The sequence below is a fragment of the Magnolia sinica genome, chromosome 16 (genome assembly GCF_029962835.1).
Source record: "Magnolia sinica isolate HGM2019 chromosome 16, MsV1, whole genome shotgun sequence".
Lineage (NCBI taxonomy): Eukaryota > Viridiplantae > Streptophyta > Magnoliopsida > Magnoliales > Magnoliaceae > Magnolia > Magnolia sinica.
Window position 1 is genome coordinate 1,043,790 of NC_080588.1, and position 19,238 is coordinate 1,063,027.

At 41.7% G+C, this 19,238-nt stretch overlaps 1 protein-coding gene across 5 annotated transcripts; it reads left to right on the forward strand.

The window, feature by feature from the left end:
• Nucleotides 1–396: 396 nt before the first annotated feature.
• On the forward strand, nt 397–14,446 carry LOC131229092 (upstream activation factor subunit UAF30). Of its 5 annotated transcripts, XR_009163173.1 has the most exons (4): nt 397–627; nt 11,559–11,720; nt 12,061–12,167; nt 12,633–12,756. XR_009163173.1 is itself a non-coding variant. In XM_058224957.1 (3 exons), exons 1-2 carry the CDS (start codon nt 451–453, stop codon nt 11,691–11,693), a joined length of 312 nt encoding a protein of 103 aa, XP_058080940.1. In that variant the 5' UTR covers nt 397–450; the 3' UTR covers nt 11,694–11,720; nt 14,044–14,446. The 5 variants fall into 5 exon arrangements, 4 of the variants coding, with proteins under 4 accessions (XP_058080940.1, XP_058080938.1, XP_058080939.1 ...); XM_058224957.1 differs by lacking the exons at nt 12,061–12,167; nt 12,633–12,756 and adding an exon at nt 14,044–14,446; XM_058224955.1 differs by lacking the exons at nt 12,061–12,167; nt 12,633–12,756 and adding an exon at nt 12,771–12,992.
• Nucleotides 14,447–19,238: the final 4,792 nt, after the last annotated feature.

Genomic DNA, 19,238 nt, shown 5'->3' on the forward strand with positions numbered 1-19,238 from the left:
GTTTCCTATGGTGTGGCCACCCGAGGTTTGGATCTGATAATTTTTTAGATTATTTTCTAAAATGAGCTGGAAAAATGGATTGACTGCGTGGATGTAATGCACATACATCATAGTGGGCCACAAGGATCCAACCCCCTTGTCCGCGCCCAACTTATTTAAACATAAAAGAGTGGTGGTTGTATTCTCTTCCTGACTGTCCATCTTCTGCCCACAAATTGAAAGGCCAATATCTCTCCATGGAAGAAATTTATCAAGAACAGCCCATTTATAGTGGGAAATAATATATCAATGGTCCTGATTTCCAACACATGGGACCCACTTGCCAGAACTAAAAACTAGTGTATACTTTCCAACACGCAGGACATGTATACCAAACAATTCTCTCTATTTTTTTTTTCCCCTACAAACCAAGGGGGAGAGAGAGAGAGAGAGAGGGAGTGAGAGTGAGAGATGGTGGTAGGGCAGCAAGCGAGAAAGGCCCTTGTGGAGAGTCCGAAGAAGGTAGCCAACCTGATTGACCTCGCCAACCTTCCATCCAACCTTAGAGAATTCGTGGGCCAGTCTCAGATCTCTCGTCTCGGATGCTTCATCAAAGTTTGGTCGTACATCAAGGCCAACAATCTCCTGGTCCCACCTCCCTCCATCTCTAATCCTGTCCGTTTATTTATTATTCTTCTGATGGGTCGTTTGGATATCTGTAAGTTTTTAAGCTGTATAGGAAGTGACTTCTAATCTCATCCCTATGAAGTTTCCTGGCAGTTGAATTTTTCATCCCCAAACAACACTTGTAAGTGACTTCTTACAGGTAAGAAATTTCCCACTTACAGAACTTACAGGCATCCAAACTACCACTTATATCTTCTCATATAACTGAATCAAATTCCATGTTTTATCTATCTTTGGGGAGTGATCACACACACGCCAACATATGGTAATTATCATGCATTTGAGCTGTGGGGCCCACCCTTGATGGGCATGCAAAGTCCAAATGGTTCTTCTGGCGCCCCTCCCCATCTGCACCCTACATCCCAAGAATCATCCGTGTCCAAAACTCAGGTTGGACTATGAATGTGAATGGGCTGGGTAGCCTGCCTGACCCGGCTTGGGTAATGCAGGGGCATTTTCACACCGGGCTTGAGTGGGGTGGCCTGTGGGATTCAGGGGCACACTCGGGGTGGGCGGCCTGCAAAACCCATGTGATTTGGGGCTCGTGTGAGGCAGGTGGCTTGTGTGAGACGGAACCTATAGATTTGGGGCCCACGAGGGGGCGGAACCCATGAATTTGGGGCCCACGAGAAGGGTTCGACCGATGACCTAACCCATGGATTTGGGTCCCGGGCTATGAGATAAAGGGATTAATTCGCCATGCTCTATTAGTTCGAGCTTTAGAGCAAGTGGTTAATTGTCCTGCATCAAATTGGTATCAGAGCGGGAGGTCTAGTGTTGATTTCTAGGTCACGCTTCGGCTCAAGTATTTTAGCCTGATCCAACTTGGCTTGACCCAAGGTTACATGTACATGCTATATTATACAAATATGCCATTCTAATCCTTAGTTAGGCAACCATATATATTGAAAGTGGATCGTTAGACGTTGTTTGGATGGTGGGAAATGGTTTAAGTTGTAAATGATTTATGGTGTTTGCACAGCCTATAAATGGTTTATATCCTGTAATTGTGTACTCACACCTGAGATAATTTAGAGAAGTAATTCATTAAGAGTGGATTTTAAAGTGGATAATTGCGTTAAGCCCATCTACTAAAGCTTTGGGTTGATCCTCACATAAAACAAAACAGTAGGTGAGCCATAAAAGTGGGCCCATGAATTCAAATGTTAGAGAGAGAGAGAGAGAGAGCCGTTGGAGTTCTCAGATACAATGGAGAGAGGGAGGTGTGTTATCTCCTTTTATAGCCCGGCCTTAAAATAAAGAATCATTTGCTAGCAAATGAAATCCTTGTTTTTTACTAGCAAATGAAAATAAGGAAAATGTGGTAAATCATTTACAACCAGTAAATGATTTACAAGCATTTTAGGGCCTCCAAATTCAATTTGTAAATGATTTACTAGTAAATCATTTGCAACTTGCCTCCCCAATTGTCTTTGCTGCATGGCGGAGGGCAGTGAATAAAAGGGTATGATTCTTCCCAACATTTGTCTTTGCTGCATGGCGGAGGAAGAGCCAGTTAATCACCTGTTTATTCACTGCCCTCTCATAAGCCAGATTTGGTCTTGTGTTCTTTCCTGGTTCAATCTTTCATGGGCCCTCCCCAATTAGACGGGTCAACTGCTTATGGCCCGGCATGGGGTTTCCTTTTGTAAGTAGAAATCTATTATCTGGAGATTATCTCTTGTGGCAATTTGGTGGGCGGTGTGGAAAGAGAGGAGTGGGAGATGTTTTAGAGGGGAGTCTAAAGGGCGGGAGTCCATTATGCAAAGGGTTTAGTTCTATATTTTCGAATGGGCTTCTATTGTTATTCCTCTAAAAGATTGTAATGTTCTTTTGTATGGAGCTAACTGACTCGCTATCTCAGCGGGCTGGTTGTTCCCTGTTTCTCTTTTAATGAAAGTTTCTGTTATCTCTCTCAAAAAAAAAAAAAACCTTGCCTCATTTACCACTTTCCAAATGACCCCTTAGTTTCATTCCTCTAAAATACTTATTTCTTTGTGCATACATTGCACATTTGATAAACAGATAGATTAGGAAAATTCAAGGGGGAAATTGGGATTACATTAATTTTCACGCCAGGCCAAGTTGGCCCCGGTCCAACCAAAATTCTTTCCGGATCAGGCTTGGGCCTTAGGTCTAAGAGTTGGGTCAGGCTGTCTAGCTTGGCTTGACCTAAACTCTGCCCATTGCTACCCCCAGGTTGGATGCAGCACGGGGAGCGATGTATAATCATGCTTAAGACCTACATATTCATGTGGTGTGGCTTACCTGAGTTTTGGGATGGCTTGTGTTTTGGTGTGTCGCGTGTCCCTTCTAATAACTTGACTGGGTTGGATGGCATATGCTCAACTGGGTGGCCATCTTAGATTAGGTAAGATAATCTTGGTGTATCTCCTGCATATGTTAGGATAATCTTAGAGTAGATCTTTTAGATATGGACATAGCTATTCATAGCTATCCTTTAGATTCGTACACTTGTATAAGCACATCATTCTCAATGGAATAATACAACACAACTTTCCACCATATAGTCCCTTTTTCTATGGTATTGGAGCCCCAATCCGTTCATTTGGCCCTGATCCATACTGTCCATTTTTTAGCTTTTCTCCTCATCCCATCCATTTCTCAACCAACCAATCAACTCCTTATTCCTCATATATGCCCCCATCATATTGCCATTATCAGAGCAGGTCTAATCCAGGCTGCTGAAATTAGTCCTTTATAAGTAATTGTTCATCTGATTTTTGAGAACCACTGTTGTTCATTGGACAAATATGACATTCAGATATTGATCCTCATCTGTACCACTTCAACCTTGACTAACATCTCTGCCAAGAGAACCCACCTTTTTCTCTGCTCTTGCTTTCGTTTCCACCCACTTTTGTGCTCAAGCAACTGGTGTCTCACTACCACTCAACCAGCACCAGCCATGGTATTAAAAAATGGTTATGTAATGGCGGTAATGGCCATTATGTAGGATCTGTTATGCATTACATTGCTGTAATGCTCGTTTTGAAAAATGGCCTGTAATGGTTGTAATGACTATTACAAGCAGGGAAGGCGCTTTGGAGGTATGCTCTCCTTGTGGATACTTGGGCTTTGTGGAGTGAAAGGAATAATTGATGCTTCTGCAACCGGAGTGGGTTGGTATTGGAAGTGTTTAGAAAGGCTAAGTTGGATGTGTTGGGATGGGCTTCATATATTTAATCCTTACCTGATTGTAATCTTTACCCATTGTATTCGGCCTCATTGTTGTAATTAGTCAATTTTTCTTTGCCTCCCTATAACAAATTATTGTTAACTTTCACCAAAAAAAGAAGAAGCATTGGTGTGCATGATGTAGGACATGAAATTTAAGTATGAGATGCAAGAATTCAGGCTTAGATCATACTAATTTAGAAGCAGTTACACAAATTCCATATCCCACATGACAATCCAAATCATTCAATTAAAAAGGGGAATCTATGCGGGTCCAGGCCGACACAGGCTAGGACTGGACCAATAAAAATTTTAAACTAAACGATGTCAAAGGGAAATAGAAATCAACCACACATGTATAAAAATTAGTTCATAATCCAAGGGATTCCCCAATTTCAATTCAAGGAACCCTAGGGTGAAAAAAAGGGACAAATAAATTAGGGCTAATGCAAACTAAAGCTAGGGTTTAGGAAATATGAATGAAAAGAGGAAAATTAGAGGAAAACCTGACTCGGAGAAAGCTCCTGCGTGTAGATGGTGACCCGGGGTTGACGCACGTGCGCGGGTGGGTTGGCCGCACGTGTGATGGAAGCCCGCCTCCCCAAAGTGACACATAGGCCTTGGTCGGCCAGTGGAGACCTCCAATCCTTCCAAGTTTGACGACGATTCGATGTAAGGTCGAGGCGTAGTGCTCCGCCGAAGTTTCAGCCCTCTTACAGGTCCAGATGTTGGAAACTGGCTGTAGGGGGATGAATAGCTGCAAAAGCTGGGAAATTTAAAGCAATAATGATGATAAAAGATGAGAGATATGGATGGAAGAGGGTAGGGGCGGATGGGGATAGATGTGGCTTCGCACCACGGTAGTTAGCCCTTCGAAGAAGGGAGGGCTTCGCACCCATTTTTGAATTTTTCCACAACTTATGAAGAGAGTAGAAAAATAAAGCAGGAATTTTTATTAAACTTGAATGAATGAAAAGAACTACAAGGGGTGCTTATTTATAGGGAAAATCCTATACCCCAAAAACTCGCACCATGTGCGCAACCTATTACTTGGTGATGAAGTAAACTAAAATAAAAACCAAACAAAGAAATATAAAGCGTTCACGATGTTCTAAATAATAACAATAAGCAAAACCTAAAATATGAAATCAATCCAACGAGTGGGCCACGATCATGAGATCCCATGATGGGCTTTTCTTGACTATCGGGCCCACTTTTTTTGAACCAAAACTTGTCTTCTAGCTAGGAGGCCCTCCCTGGACGTCGTCATCGAGCCAGATCGATGGTGGGGTCCTCCTTCTGTGTACGTACGTGCGTAGGGGTGGTGGTGTGTATGCGCGTGTGCGCATGATGTCCCCATCAGTGCACCAACTTTCCATGTCCATGGAGGCTACTGAAGTTGACCCCTTTTCTTGATTCCAATAGGCTATTAGGCATCTAAGAATCATGGTATTAAAAAATGGTTACGTTACAGCCGCAAGGGCTGTTACGTAATGGCAATGGTAGTGCCACTTACACGATATGGGGCTGTAGTGCTCAATTTGGAAAAAGAAAGGCCTGTAATGGGCTCGTAACGGTTGTAGTGGCTGTTACAAGCCTGTAACGGGCTGATATGGAGCTGGTACATTGTTTCCTTCAAAAAAATTCGATCGTTAAAGGGTCAAAACGATCGTTATGCCCATATCGTAATGGCCATAAGGCTGGCCGTTGTGGCCACCATTACAGTTATTGAATACCTTGCTAAGAATGCTAATTGTAACCTAACACCTTAATTGTAAGGATACTTCATAACTCAGCTAACTCTAAGCTACTAATAGCCCATGTGTGAATATGCATGGATGCATTAATTCTTTCCCTTAATAAACCCTTGTCCTCAAGGTTCAAGTTCAAAACCTCTATAAAAGTGGGTTTTGTGACTCCCACAATGCCACCCAACAAGTAATCCATCCCTGTGGGCCCTCTTGCCATTGACATTGAAACCCTCCAAAATTGCAACCCAGGCCTTACATTTGTGCCCTGGAGCAAACCTGTCATCACAACTGAAACAAAGTCCTTTCTTCTATTGGCCGTATTCATTGGTGAGGGCCTTTTGACAGGCAGAGGTCCTGCTGCAAGCAACTTGACTCATGGTTTAGGCCCCTCAGGGTATCATCAAAGCGACTGTGCCCTTGGTAGTTGCACAACTTCCTGCAGTTTGGCTAATCTGAAGACCTGTAGGAGTAACACAGGCGGCCTTTTCCCACGGGCTGTAGGGTTGTTTTTGAGGCCCACATCTTCATTTCACGTTCTTGCAATCGTTTTTGTTTGCATTGTTCCCTGCAAGTTAGAAGGAATTTGACCCGATCGTTTTTGCTTACATAGGTGGCGAATATCAATCAGCATCAATGGCTTAATCTCCTTGGCCATGTCACTATTAGTCATGATATCTGATCCATTCCATTGACCGACTTGGGATGTAACATGAGTGTTTTTCTTTTCCACATACCATAGGGCCCTAAGTGTATTGCCACTGCTTTTCGAGTAATACATCTGCACCTCGACTGGCACCACATTACACCAATCTCAGTATGGTACTCTTCCTTATCCTTCTTTTCTTCATCTAAACTTCATCTTTAATTTATTTATTTTCATACACTCAAAGGAATGATGCCCAATTTGAAACACTTGTAGCACCTCGTTTGATCCCTATTACATCTAGAAGATGGCTTTTGATCCTTCTCCTTTTCATTTCCTCCCCCTTCTTGTTTATGTTCCAGCTGGTTCAAATTTGAAATAGACTGATCTAGATTTTGTTTTTCACAAATTTGTGAGAGGATTTCAAATTATTAACATCCTTGTTTCTTACGTGTTCTTCACATTTCAGTTGATGTCTCTAAGCCTCATCGACTGAATAAGCTCGTCTTCAAAATCTTCCATTGGATCCTGTAACCTCAGTTGCTAATGTATTTTCCTACCGATTTGTCTGTTGATTGACTGAGATCGTTCTGGATCATGAGGCGGTAGAATTCTGTATAAACTTTAACAGTCAAAATTTTCTTTTCGAAGTGGTGGAACTTTTGATAGAGTTTTTGCTTGTAATTCATGGGTGAAAACTTTTGTCGCATCGCATCCTTCATCTTCTTCCCACTTTCCAATGCATTCACAGGTCTTCTAGAGTTGGCCCGACACGAAGGTGTATGATCCGGTACGAAGGTGTATGATCCGGTGATCCCTGCTTAACCTTCTTCTTGTCCGTTATCTCCTACCATTTGAAAAATTGCTTTACATGAGCTAATCAATTGAGGAAGTTCTTTGGTTGTTGATCTCCATAGAATTTGTGCATCTTGACTTCTACACTATATTTGTGATCATTATCTTCCAAATGGTCCCATCAAAGGGATGATCAAATGGAGCACATGTCACTAGATTCCACAATGTTGCCACCTTCCCATGTATGAGGAGGCTTTCCTTGATATGTTGATATGTAGATGGTGTCAATCTTGAATAGCTCCTTTTGATTGATCCTGTCTTTTAATCACTTCCTCCATGGATGACAATTTCATGCAGGGTAAAGAGATTTTGTACAAGCAAGAAAAGAAGAACAAAAGAGGATAGATCACCTTTGGACACACGCAGTCTCCCTCTCCAAGAAAAGAAATATTAGAATTGTTTTTTCCCCTAATCTATCATGGACACACAACATCTACAAGAGATGTAAGAAACTCTATCATTCCAAAATAGGAGAAAGTTCTCAAAATACCATGCATATGGACCTAGATTTCTTCCTTCCTCTTATTCTCTCATGTTCGTCTTTCATATTTAATCTTATCCTATTAAAGATCCCTCAAGATGTTAACATCCCAAAATATATAACTAATGACGACTTAATGACGCATAAGACTACTTATATGTTTTTTTAGAAGGCAATAAATTTATTAACCATCCAAGCACATCTCGCTGAAGGAAACAACAAGTCCACGGCTCCAACCATGCAAGCATGACTAATAAGGATGGGAGGCAACCTCCAAAAAACAAATGACAACTACAAGTTAGGCAAAGCAATATGCCAATGGAAAATAGCTATTGATGGAATTCCCGTAAGTTGATCCTCACGAAGAGAGAGTGGGAGGGGGTCCGCCATTTTGTTGAGTTTCTTGTTGAAGGGCAGCTGGGTTGAGGTAGACTGGGATACGGTTATCCCCTTAACATGTAGCATAAGAAGAAGCATTCATGTGATAGGCAGCAAATTCTCCATGGTGCTTTTGCAGGATTGGAGAGGTGGCTTGTATTGTGAACTGCGAGCTTATGACAACAGAGAAAATCTTTTGCTGATTGAAGCTTATTATCAAGCGGTCTCCTCATCTGATGGCTAGTATCATCATCCTCCCATTAGCGGCCAACATAACAGTGTGACCCATAAACATTCCAATCAATGACATAAAAGTAGTGATTCCTTCTTGAATATGGACTTCTGGGTTTGTTTGATCCCCAAAATGTGGCTTTAGGGTGATATAATGCTTGGGGTTTGTGATTGGAGGGGGATCAGCTGCAGATTCTGTCCTGCTCTAAAAACTTAGTTCAGGGAGGAAACGTTGCATATATTTATGTGGGCAAAAATCAACCTGCGTCAAATTTTAGACACAATTATGGAGAACTTGAGCCTTTGGCCTGGCTTTTTTCTTGAATATGCAACAATTTCTATCTTTTCCAGATGAAATAGATAGCAGCAGCCAACGCAACAACATCCCCTAGATGAATTTGTTTCAGTTGACAGAAGGATCAGCACTTGAGAAGGCATTGTAAGCTGAGTCTGTGGTGGGTTGTCCTGAAGCAGACAACATCCGTATGATTTCATCAGAGCAAGAAAATATGGGAGCTGTATACCTATGATTTCTTCCCAGATTGTAACACGTTTGGGTTGAGCAAATTGGGGTCAGGTTGGGAATAATCACATGTATTTGGGTTGGGCTGGGTCGGGTTGGGTCAAGTATAGAGGATTGCAGGATGGGTTCTGGTTTGGCACTTCGGGTTGGAATTTGGGTTGGGTCGGAACTCTGCATGGGAACATACTGGGCAAGGGTGGAGGAATGCTCAACTCACATCATAAACGGCTCCCGTGGGAGAATATATTCCAGTGGCATATTTGCTACTTCTAGGATTCGAACACAAGACCTTCCACTCTGATACCATGTCAAACAACCACTTGCTCTAAAAGGTCGAGCCGTTAGAGGATGGTGTATCAATGTATGTCAAGGGACTTCAACACTCCACTAGACAGGATAATAGACTTTGCCAATCAGACTCTACCAATGGATGAGAGCAATTTAGCTTTCCATCCCATAAGTTTCCTTCGATTTCATCTATAAGATCACCCACAGTCCCTGATTTTTGGCCAATGGGAGAGGAGGGTGACCCGAGATAATTGATGGGAGACATCCCTCCAGCATGCCAAGGGTGTCGAGAATCTGACTCTTCCTTCAGTAACTCCTTTCAAGAAAAAAAATGCGCTGCTTTTCTCGAAGTTCACACCAAGACCTGAGAAGTTTCAAACTTGGTTAATACCTGTTTTGGCAGCAAAGCTGAAATTTATGTCTAGATATGGAAATATCATGAGATCATGGGGATGTGAAATCGTCATATTCTGCTTTGAAATCTGTCAGAAGTGGATGGACAGTCTTCCTTTGGAATCAGGGCTATGGATGTAGCATTGAAGGCTTTAAGGGCCCGTTCGGATACATGGATTCCATAGATAACGTAGTGATAACCCAATGATAGTTTCCATGGTCACTGTAGAATCAGGATTCCAAAAACGGGTCCCTGCTTTGATAGCAAGTGGAATCCTCAAATTCATCAGTCAACATGTCTCATACCAGAGAATTCTCACCATGGATAACATAATGATTACTGTATGGATCTGTTTATCCAAACAGTCCAACTATCTTGTATGTGGAAAACGAATTCCTTTTCTGCATGGATTCCGTGCGTCCAAACACACCCTAAGAATCTCCCCATCGAAGAAAGAATTTACACCAGTTACAATGTCATCTTTTAGTGATTGTCCAACATGATGTGATGGAGAAGGCATTAAACCCATCAGGCCTGTAGTTTTTTTTTTTTGGCTTAGCTTCAGACACTGCCTTTTCAATTTCAGCATCACTGACCTTGTTGAACAGGAAGTCTTTAGTGATATTAAGGTGGTGGAGATTACAGTCACGGGGTATCTTGATCCAGAATGGATTGGAAGTGGGAGATGAACTTATTTCAGATCATATCTGGAGCTTTGATGACATTGCCGTTTTCATCATTGAGGACGGTGAGCAAGTTCTGATGTTGCCTGACTTTGATCGTGGTGTGGAAATATTTGCTGTTGGCACCCCTGAAATTGAGCCGACCGCACTTGGATTTTTGTCTGATTTGATCCTCAGCCAAGTTACAAAGAGGACTTTTCTTTATAACCTTTTTCTAGAACAACCAATCCTCTGTTAAGATTACCAGACAATCTGATTTTGCACCACAAACAGTTTTTGAGCCATAGACAGCCTTTATCAAATGGGACCACCTTATCCCTTTACCTTCAATGGAACCACCTTTCCATGCTTTCAGGAGTTAAGAGTCTGGCGTTGGCCATGCAATGGAAAACTGAGAGCTCCTTTGCAAAACTTTGGATGCGAATGAACTAAGGATATAAGGCTCAGATGAGTCCCGTGAAACTCGTCCAAGTCGATTCGGACTCACTCGCTACCAATATGGTTCGATACCATGAGTCCCCTGGACAAGTCACCCACAACTCTGGTGAGTCGGTCCCATTCTCCCCCGACTTGGGCAAGTCGCAACTTGACTCAAGACTGGGTGAGCCGGTCCGAGTCGCTAAGTTCTTTTTAACTGTGGAATGAACAAATGATCCACTCTCCCTCCCTTAGACGCATTCAACACCTGTTGACAATGTTTTTCTGCCTGTTTCGCAAGTGATCAATTGCTCGGACTTTTTCCCAATCCACTAACCAAGAATGCAACAACTCTAGGTGGTTCTTTTACTTCTCACAACCTAGCCGATCAAAAAGGTTCCGATGGAAAAAAAAAAAACTCCAATTCTTCCATGCTTTTAAGACTCGGACGATGCGACTCGTTGGAGCCAACTTGGTAGCACCCAGTCCAGTTCAACCCTGTGAGCAAGTCCTGAATTGACTTAACACTGAATGAGTTGGTCCGAGTCGCGAGTCTTTCTAACAGTGTTATTCTTCCCCCATTTCTACACCTTTCCATCTGGCCCCTCCATAATAAAATATTCTGTATTAGCATGATAGAAGATTTTCATACCATATAATGAGTTCGTTGTGCCTTTACAAATCTTTCCACATGGTCCACATGTCAACTGCGGTGCCTATATAATGTCTGACCTGTGCTTCACATGGGCCCTGACATTTAGATGATCTGGTCCTAAGAAAGAGGCATGGTGCACTCATGAGGAATGCTGCAAGTGGACGCTCTCAGTGTGGGCAGAAGGCAGGTCTACCACACGCTGTGTAGCCCACCTGCCCATCATGTGCCAGTTTGGCATGCATTGCTGCATGTAGGATACATCTTGCCATTGCAAAGCTCTTCTATACCATATCATTACTTTGTGAAATACTTGTAGATGCATGCATGCTAGAACCTCGGTGGATGAATTCTACAAACAGCTTGTTTTGACGGTGAAATGCTGGTGGCTTTTGCAGGATCCAAACAACAAAAACATAGTGAATTGTGACGATAAGTTGAAGAGTATTCTGTTGGGCAAGCCTCAGGTTGAGCTAGCCGAACTTCCGAGCCTCATAAAGCTCCACTTCCCAAAAGTGCCCAAGCAGAGTTAAACCATGAAAGTGGGCCCCACATTCCAGGTCATTCAAATTATTTTTTTTTTTTGGTAGACTCAGTATTCCAGTGTTCTTTCATTAATGAGTTGGGCTGTCAAGAGATGTAAGAAGTTAAAAACTAGTCAGAAAATTGCAAGAGGAAACTGGAGACTTTGCACTCATATGCTAATAGAAAGTGACACCTTTTGATTTTTAAACTATGGATTATAGATAATGATCTAGTGGGCTAAGTGTAAGGGAGCCTTTCCGTGAGCATAGTTTTATTTGGACTCGGTGGCATCCACACCACCCATCTAGACCGCTCATCATTCTTCATTGACTGCCTTGAAAAACTTGTACTGATTAGATTATCCCAATCATCCAGTTAGTGACATGCAAAACGAATGTAAAAGATTTGTTCGTGGGAGATGGGCTTAGTCACAGATGCTTAGAACCAGTATTCCTGGCAACACTGAGCTTATCTGTTTGCAGGTGAGCGATACAGATACAGGTTGTAATATAAAAATACACTTTATTGGTTGATATGATCATTGATATTGTTGATATCATGAGATATCGGTGACATATACATTGCATTTTCAACACATGCAATAATCTCGATGATAACAATGTCCGTACCTGTGACATTCCAAAAAAAAATAAAATGGGGGGCGGGTTTGGATTTCTTCCTATGAGTTTTTTAAATTAGTGCATTATGTGGGTTGAATTATTGAAATATTTTTAAAAAATTAATACATTAAATCACATTTATTAATTAAATATTTTTGTCTGACAAGTGAATAGTTTGGGTCCGTATACAATGGAAACCTGTAATGCATGGTTGTTTTTTAATATTTTCAGTCCAAATTGTGTACCACATATCTTTTAATATCCTCTGAAGTTTCACTGAAAATTCCACCTTTTTCCTAATGTTTCCTCAGTGTTTTCCTCAACCAGCTATACATTCCCTGGTATCTGCGACATTATCAACGACCTCAATTCACATTTCCTTATCCCAGGTCATTGATACATGTAAATAATGGTATTTTTGTATACTGCTTAAAACAATCTATTCCTTTGATTTTTGCCCAAAAGCGGAAGCAGAGGAGCGGAGCTAATGAACAGTTCAGATAGGTGATTTCAAGGTCAACAAGTCCAAATGCAACTGTGCATGGCCCACTAGATCACTATTCTAAAATTTCAACATTTTTAGTACAAAGTCCTGCGAACCAAAATCTACTACTGTAATAAATTTTGGAAAATCAATCTCCATGCTTGATTCCTACTAATGGGTAGTGATGATTTTTGATAAATGGACACATTAAATCATGACCGTCGCATATAATGCATGACCTGACAAAGAAGTATTGATGAACTGTATGTGCCATGCAAGTATGATATTTCTCATGTTTGGATTGCATTTATCATCTCATACCAGTTCTGCAGAGCTATTATTTTACAGGACTCGGATTGCATCCTGTAGCCCACGGCACCGTTGTCGGTGTGTTGCTGGAAAAGTTGTGGGGCCCACCATGATGTAGGTTTTTTATCTATGTTGTCCATCCATTTTGCCAGCTCATTTTAGGGCATGAGGCCAAAAATGAGGCAGATATAAATCTCAGGTGGACCCCACCACAGGAAATAGTGGTGATTGAAGGCCCACCATTAAAAACTTCCTAGGGTCTACTGTAATGTTTATTTGCCATCCAACCTGTTGATTAGGTTACACACACACCTGGATGAAGGGAAAACACAAATATCAGCTTTGATCCAAAACTTTTGTAGCTGTCAAGAAGTTTTTAATGGTGAGTGTTCAATCACCACTGTTTCCTATGGTGTGGTCCACCTGAGATTTGGATTTGCCTCATTTTTGGGCTCATCTCCTAAAATGAGCTGGCAAAATGGATGGATGGCGTGGATAAAACACATACATCATTGGGGGGTAGGGGCAGCTTTTCAGCACCACATAGTACTGATATAGGTGATGTGTGCTGGACCAGACAGCCCGAGTCCTATTGTAGAATGACCAGGCTGCTGAATGGATGTCAGTACTGTCCGGATGTTCATTTTTTACAAGTGGGTTCATGATTAAATGATCCAAACCATTGATTTTTCAGCCCTCACTATGGATGGCCTACGGTACTCCAAAAAATCCTCCAGAATGGATGATCCTATCTTTATAACATTTGATGCTTGGTTGTCTGTGTTATCTAGACCGTCTAATATTTGTGTTTTACCTTATGAACGGTTTGGATGTCATATAATCATCACAGTGGGCCCCGCGAAGGTTTCATCCATGGGCTTTTTCATCCCCCCCATTTCCTGTCATGTGTGGCCCGCTTGAGTCTTGGATCTGCCTTATTTTTAGGCTAATTCCCTAACTGATGGACGGTGGATGTCACAGGGACATGTGATGGGCTCCTCATAGCTTCCACCCACTGGGGCCCAGCGATGATGAACAAACCCATACATGATTACATTTCACTCTATTCTCTGTATATGATTTGGCTTGGAGAGTATGAGTAGTCCATGAAAAAGTGACAAGGGCCCTCCACTTTTTTTTAGGCCGTTCGTTCCAGCAGCCAATAGGAGGGCCGTAGAAAGGAGAGAACTGTACATCTAGTGGATCCTCTGTTGTGGGCCCCATCAAAATTTGTGGATTTCATGGGGGATGATGATGATGATCAATCAATCTCTTTCAGAAATTGGCAAACAAGTCCACATGCTTGTCTGATGCTATCTATTACTAGTGGCTACTACCATCTCCATTACTTATTTTTATTTTTATTTTTATTTTTATATCAGGAATGCTAATTGCACTAACATGAAAATGTGGGCCCCACCCCATGAGATCATCAGGTGGGCCACATCTCTACAGAGCAAAAAAATTACCAACATTGCAGTTGCCATATAAAAGAAACGAAAAGGAAAAAAAAAAAAAAAACAAACCCATATGAACATCAGGTGGGCCACACCTAGACAGGACACAATGAATAGTTAATGGAAATTGACCTATATGACCATCAGGTGGGCCCTCCCCATCTTCTCCACGCTACCACCAGCCAGGTGGCTAGTGGTCAGTTCTATGTGGACCCCACCATGATGTATGTATTTTATCTATGCTGTCCATCCAATTTAAAAGATAATTTTAGGGCTTGATTCCAAAAATATGGTAGATCTAAATCTCAGGTGGACCACACCATGGGAAAACAGTAGTGATTGAATGTCCACCGTTAAAAGCCTCCTAGGGCCCACTGTAATGGTTATTTGACATCTAACCTACTGATTAGGTCATACAGACTTGGATGAAGGGAATATATATATATATATATATATATATATATATATATATATATATATATATATCAGCTTGATTCAAAACTTTCGTGGCCTCCGAGAAGTTTTTAATGGTGAGCGTTCAATCAACACTGTGTGGTCAACTTGAGAATTAGATCAACCTCATTTTTGGGCTCATACCATAAAATGATATGAAAGAATGGGTGGACAGCATGGATGAAACACATACATTATGGTGGGGCCCACAGAGCACCGAGCACTAGCCATTGGCTAGTGGTAGGGTCAGTAGCCAATCCGTTTCCCTCATGCTCACCGTAGAAACTGAAAAACACGGCGAATCAGAACTTAGGTGGGCCACAAAGCAGGGAACTATGTAAAATCATGCCTAAGACCTCTAAATTCACAAGGAGTGGCCCAAAAACGGTGGGGAAGGTTTTATTGGTCGAGCATCCGCTCCAAGTGTTCCTTGTGGTGTGGTCCACCTGAATTTCCATTTCGGATGATTTTTGGCTTGTGGGCTAACATGGTGGGGCGCACCTAAGGGCGCACTGAGTAACTCAGTACACAATCCGATTTTCAATTTTCCAAGTCCGAACCGTAATACAGTAGAGCCATCTCTACACGGTACACGTAGCAGGGAGATGAATTGATCGGGCCGTCCATCTACTGAGCTCTATCATGGATGACTCATGTTTCAAAAATCACACCAATTTAACGATCTGGATGAATGTTTGGCCATTAACTATTTTCGTCTCACACCGTAGCTTTCAAGTCCATCTTTCATATGGACAGAATAATCGAATATGTTTGTATCCGCATACACTATCCATCCAAAGTAGGGGCAACTAGATGTACGGACCGGATTGATTCATTATCTTGCCTGCCACGTGTAATGTGGAATGTTGGCTCTAACATATTCCAGTTCTACCGGATCCATCTCGCAACGCGAGGCAGCTGTTACCCATCATAAGGCCGTTTCAACGGAGTACATACCCTGCATACTCAGTTGTAATCTTGACCATTGGCCTGTTGGGTCCCACATCGAATTAATCACGCCCAAAAGAGTCTCCAACATGAGCGTTACCTCTCGTATGCAGGATAGAATTACGTGATATGTAAAGCTAAGCAGATATGTTAGAATTGCATGTATATGACTGAGATCTAAGAAGATTGGTTTTTTAAAATGATAAGGTGATTATCGGAAGATGATATTCATACCTTACAATCAACTGCAATGAGTAACTTCGAAGCACCCTTCTCAAAGAAGAACTACTTGTATTGTAAATAGAAATCATTCAATGAATGAGTGTAGACTTGAATTATAGTTAAAGATTTGCTACTTAGTTACTGCTACTCTTAATGTAATATTAAGATACTAATTGCATTAAAGAGCAAGACTTATACTACGGAATATAAAGAATAATTGATAGAGTTGATCGATTGGGTTGGTACGATAGATTTTGTTTGGTTGAACCCTTTTGCTATTAATAGATTTCTTGTAGTAATCATTTAGATACCTTTTCCCACAGTTAGGTTTTGTTGATTATAGTAATTGATTTAGTATTACTCCAACATTCCAAAATCTTTTTGAACACCAATCCTAATAAATGCTTTAGCACCGTCTTTCTCTTGACCATGCTTCCCTTACAAGTTGCTAAGTCACATTTCATCTATAAATGGCCGAGTTAGGGCTGACTCGACTTGATCTAAACTCGATCTAACTCAATACCGAGTCCAACATGCCTGACTTAATTCAAGTCCGGTCTAGCCTGGACTGAGGAGGAGGAGAGTGGTGGGTAGTTGTCGGGCTTGGAAGATGAGGAGGATGAGGGAGGGAGAGAGAGAGAGAGGTCAGGCTTGAAAGATGAGGAGGATGAGGGAGGGAGGGAGAGAGAGAGAGAGGTCAGGCTTGAAAGATGAGGAGGATGAGGGAGAGAGAGAGAGAGAGATTTTGGGATCATGTCGGGGTAGGATGCAGTGCTTAAGATTAGAGAGTCGGGTTTCGGATCAAGTCGGGTCTAATCGGATTGAGTTGGGTCGAGTTACTAGGTAACTCGAACTTGACTCAGTTTAAGTTTGGATTGGGCGAAGCTTACTTGGTTCGGACCAATTCACACATTTGGTTCGAGTCGAGTCGGATTTGAATGAGTCGGACGAGTCGAGTTAGCCAGATTTGAGTCGTTCAGTGCTCACCTTTCTTAATTGGATATTCTAGAAATAGTAAAAATTAAAGTACAACAGTGAGAATCCCACCGTTGGAATTTGTGGGCTGCAAATAGACCGTCAAAAAGAGAAATACTGCGATAGTGCACCATCCTCACGAATGGGATGAGGATCTGGCCAACCTGAGTGATTCTCAGTGTCCAATCATGGGCCCCAACGAACAGATCGTCTAGATCATTGAACCATCGCCCCACTTGTACAAATTGAAAAGCTGAGTATACTTGAGATATCCTCGCGCGTCGAGGAATAACGATTTCCAATAGAGAGACGAAAAGACTATTCTCTGAAATATGTTTTTTGTTTTTTCAAGTTTCGTTATATTTGCTAACTTCACACGCATGTGAGAGTCACACGTGCCACCATACAACACGTGTACGATATCAGAGCTTTCCATCTGATTTGCTGGCAAAATCTTAGATCTACCTCAGAAATCAGTCCATTTTAATGCACAAAATAAATTGGCCGTTAAAACAATTCTTTCTAGCCGTCCATGTGTTTTGTGTGACGTGGTCCACCTTTTAGGTGTAAAATGACTCGTGCCAGAAGATATAAGCATTATTCCAACCAGATGAAAAGCTCTCGCACACGTGTTCCGTATGGTTTCATGTGCCAGCGTGTGGATGGACAGGTCACCCACACACGTGTGGGCCAGATAACATTTTAATCAGGGACCTTACTACTGTGATAGTCCATTACTATTTTTAAATGGTTGCAACTTAGCAATTGGACACGTGGCACACATCTATAACAATTAAAAAGGCCAAAACATAGGCGCCCTATTTTTAGACCGGACGATCTTAACCATCAGATTTGGCACGTTGAACTTGGACTGCTTACAACTTTAATTTTTAACTGTCCGTTTGATTTCCTACAAATCAACGGTTAGGATCATTTGATCAGCGCCATCTATTAAAATGGGCCGTTGGATCAGAAATGCCTCCACGTTGATGTATTTCTCAACCATCTATTCGTGGATCACAAATCAAAGGGGATAGCATTGTCCGCAAGATGAAAGTTTTGTGGTATGGTCCATCCACGGTTGGGTCAATCAGATCAACGGTCATGATCACTGAATCATAACCCCACTTTTACGGAATTGGTAGTCCACTAGCCAGATTCTTGTATTCACTGATGATCAGATCGAATTTGCTACCATATAAGGTACCGTTCATATCTTTTTTCTATTAGCATATGATAAGGATATCCGTTTCCATGGGGAAGAAATCTCTCTCTTTTCTAATCATGGGCCATCCTAAGGACCTGGGCTTAAAATCTAGGCCCTTTATCCAGTTTGGGCCAATGATGAATGGTCCATTTGTCTGATTAAATATAAATCATAAAATGGGCTCCTCTTATCTAAAAAAAATGAATGGTTTAAAGATAGGAGTTTAAGGATACTCTAATATGTAGTCATGTTTTGATGATCCAAACGGTTTAAATGATGGGACTTGGTATTGATGGAAGATATATCAGATAATAATAAAAATTCTTAAATTGAAGTATATCAAATCTTTGATTATTTATTTAACTTTATATGGCCAGGGTCAGCCAAATTAACTTTAAGAGAACTTGCTAGAACTGGTCCGTCCCATTACTGCCCCTAAAATGGGCAAAAACATCATACTACAGTGAGTTAAGTTGAGGAAAAGCAAATTAAGGCTCATTCATTGATATGAGAACCGAACGTGGTGGTGCAGGACAATTAGCCACTTGTTCTAAAAGCTCAAACAGATCAATCACTACATCGTATGGGTTAGGACAATTGGCCAATCAAGGCCTAGTCATTGATACGAGAACCAAAGGTGATGTAGGACAATTAGCCACTTATTCTAAAAGCTCAAGCAGCTTAGTCGAGGAGAAGCAAACCAAGGCCCAGTCATCGATATGAGAACCAAAGGTGATGTAGGACAATTAATCACTTGTTCTAAAACCTCGAACAGCTCAGGCCCTACATCGCATGAGTTAGGACATCTGCTGAACCCCTCGTGAGCCCCACATCACATAAATTCCACCTCTTACGAGTCACCCACCTCCCTCACATGA

What these genes read in the sequence shown, in the direction of transcription:
- LOC131229092 (XM_058224957.1), top strand. Translation starts at nt 451, where the DNA reads ATGGTGGTAGGGCAGCAAGCGAGAAAGGCCCTTGTGGAGAGTCCGAAG. An exon ending in TCAAGGCCAACAATCTCCTG is followed by an intron (nt 628 to 11,558) that starts GTCCCACCTCCC and finishes TGGCTTTTGCAG; the next exon opens with GATCCAAACAACAAAAACAT.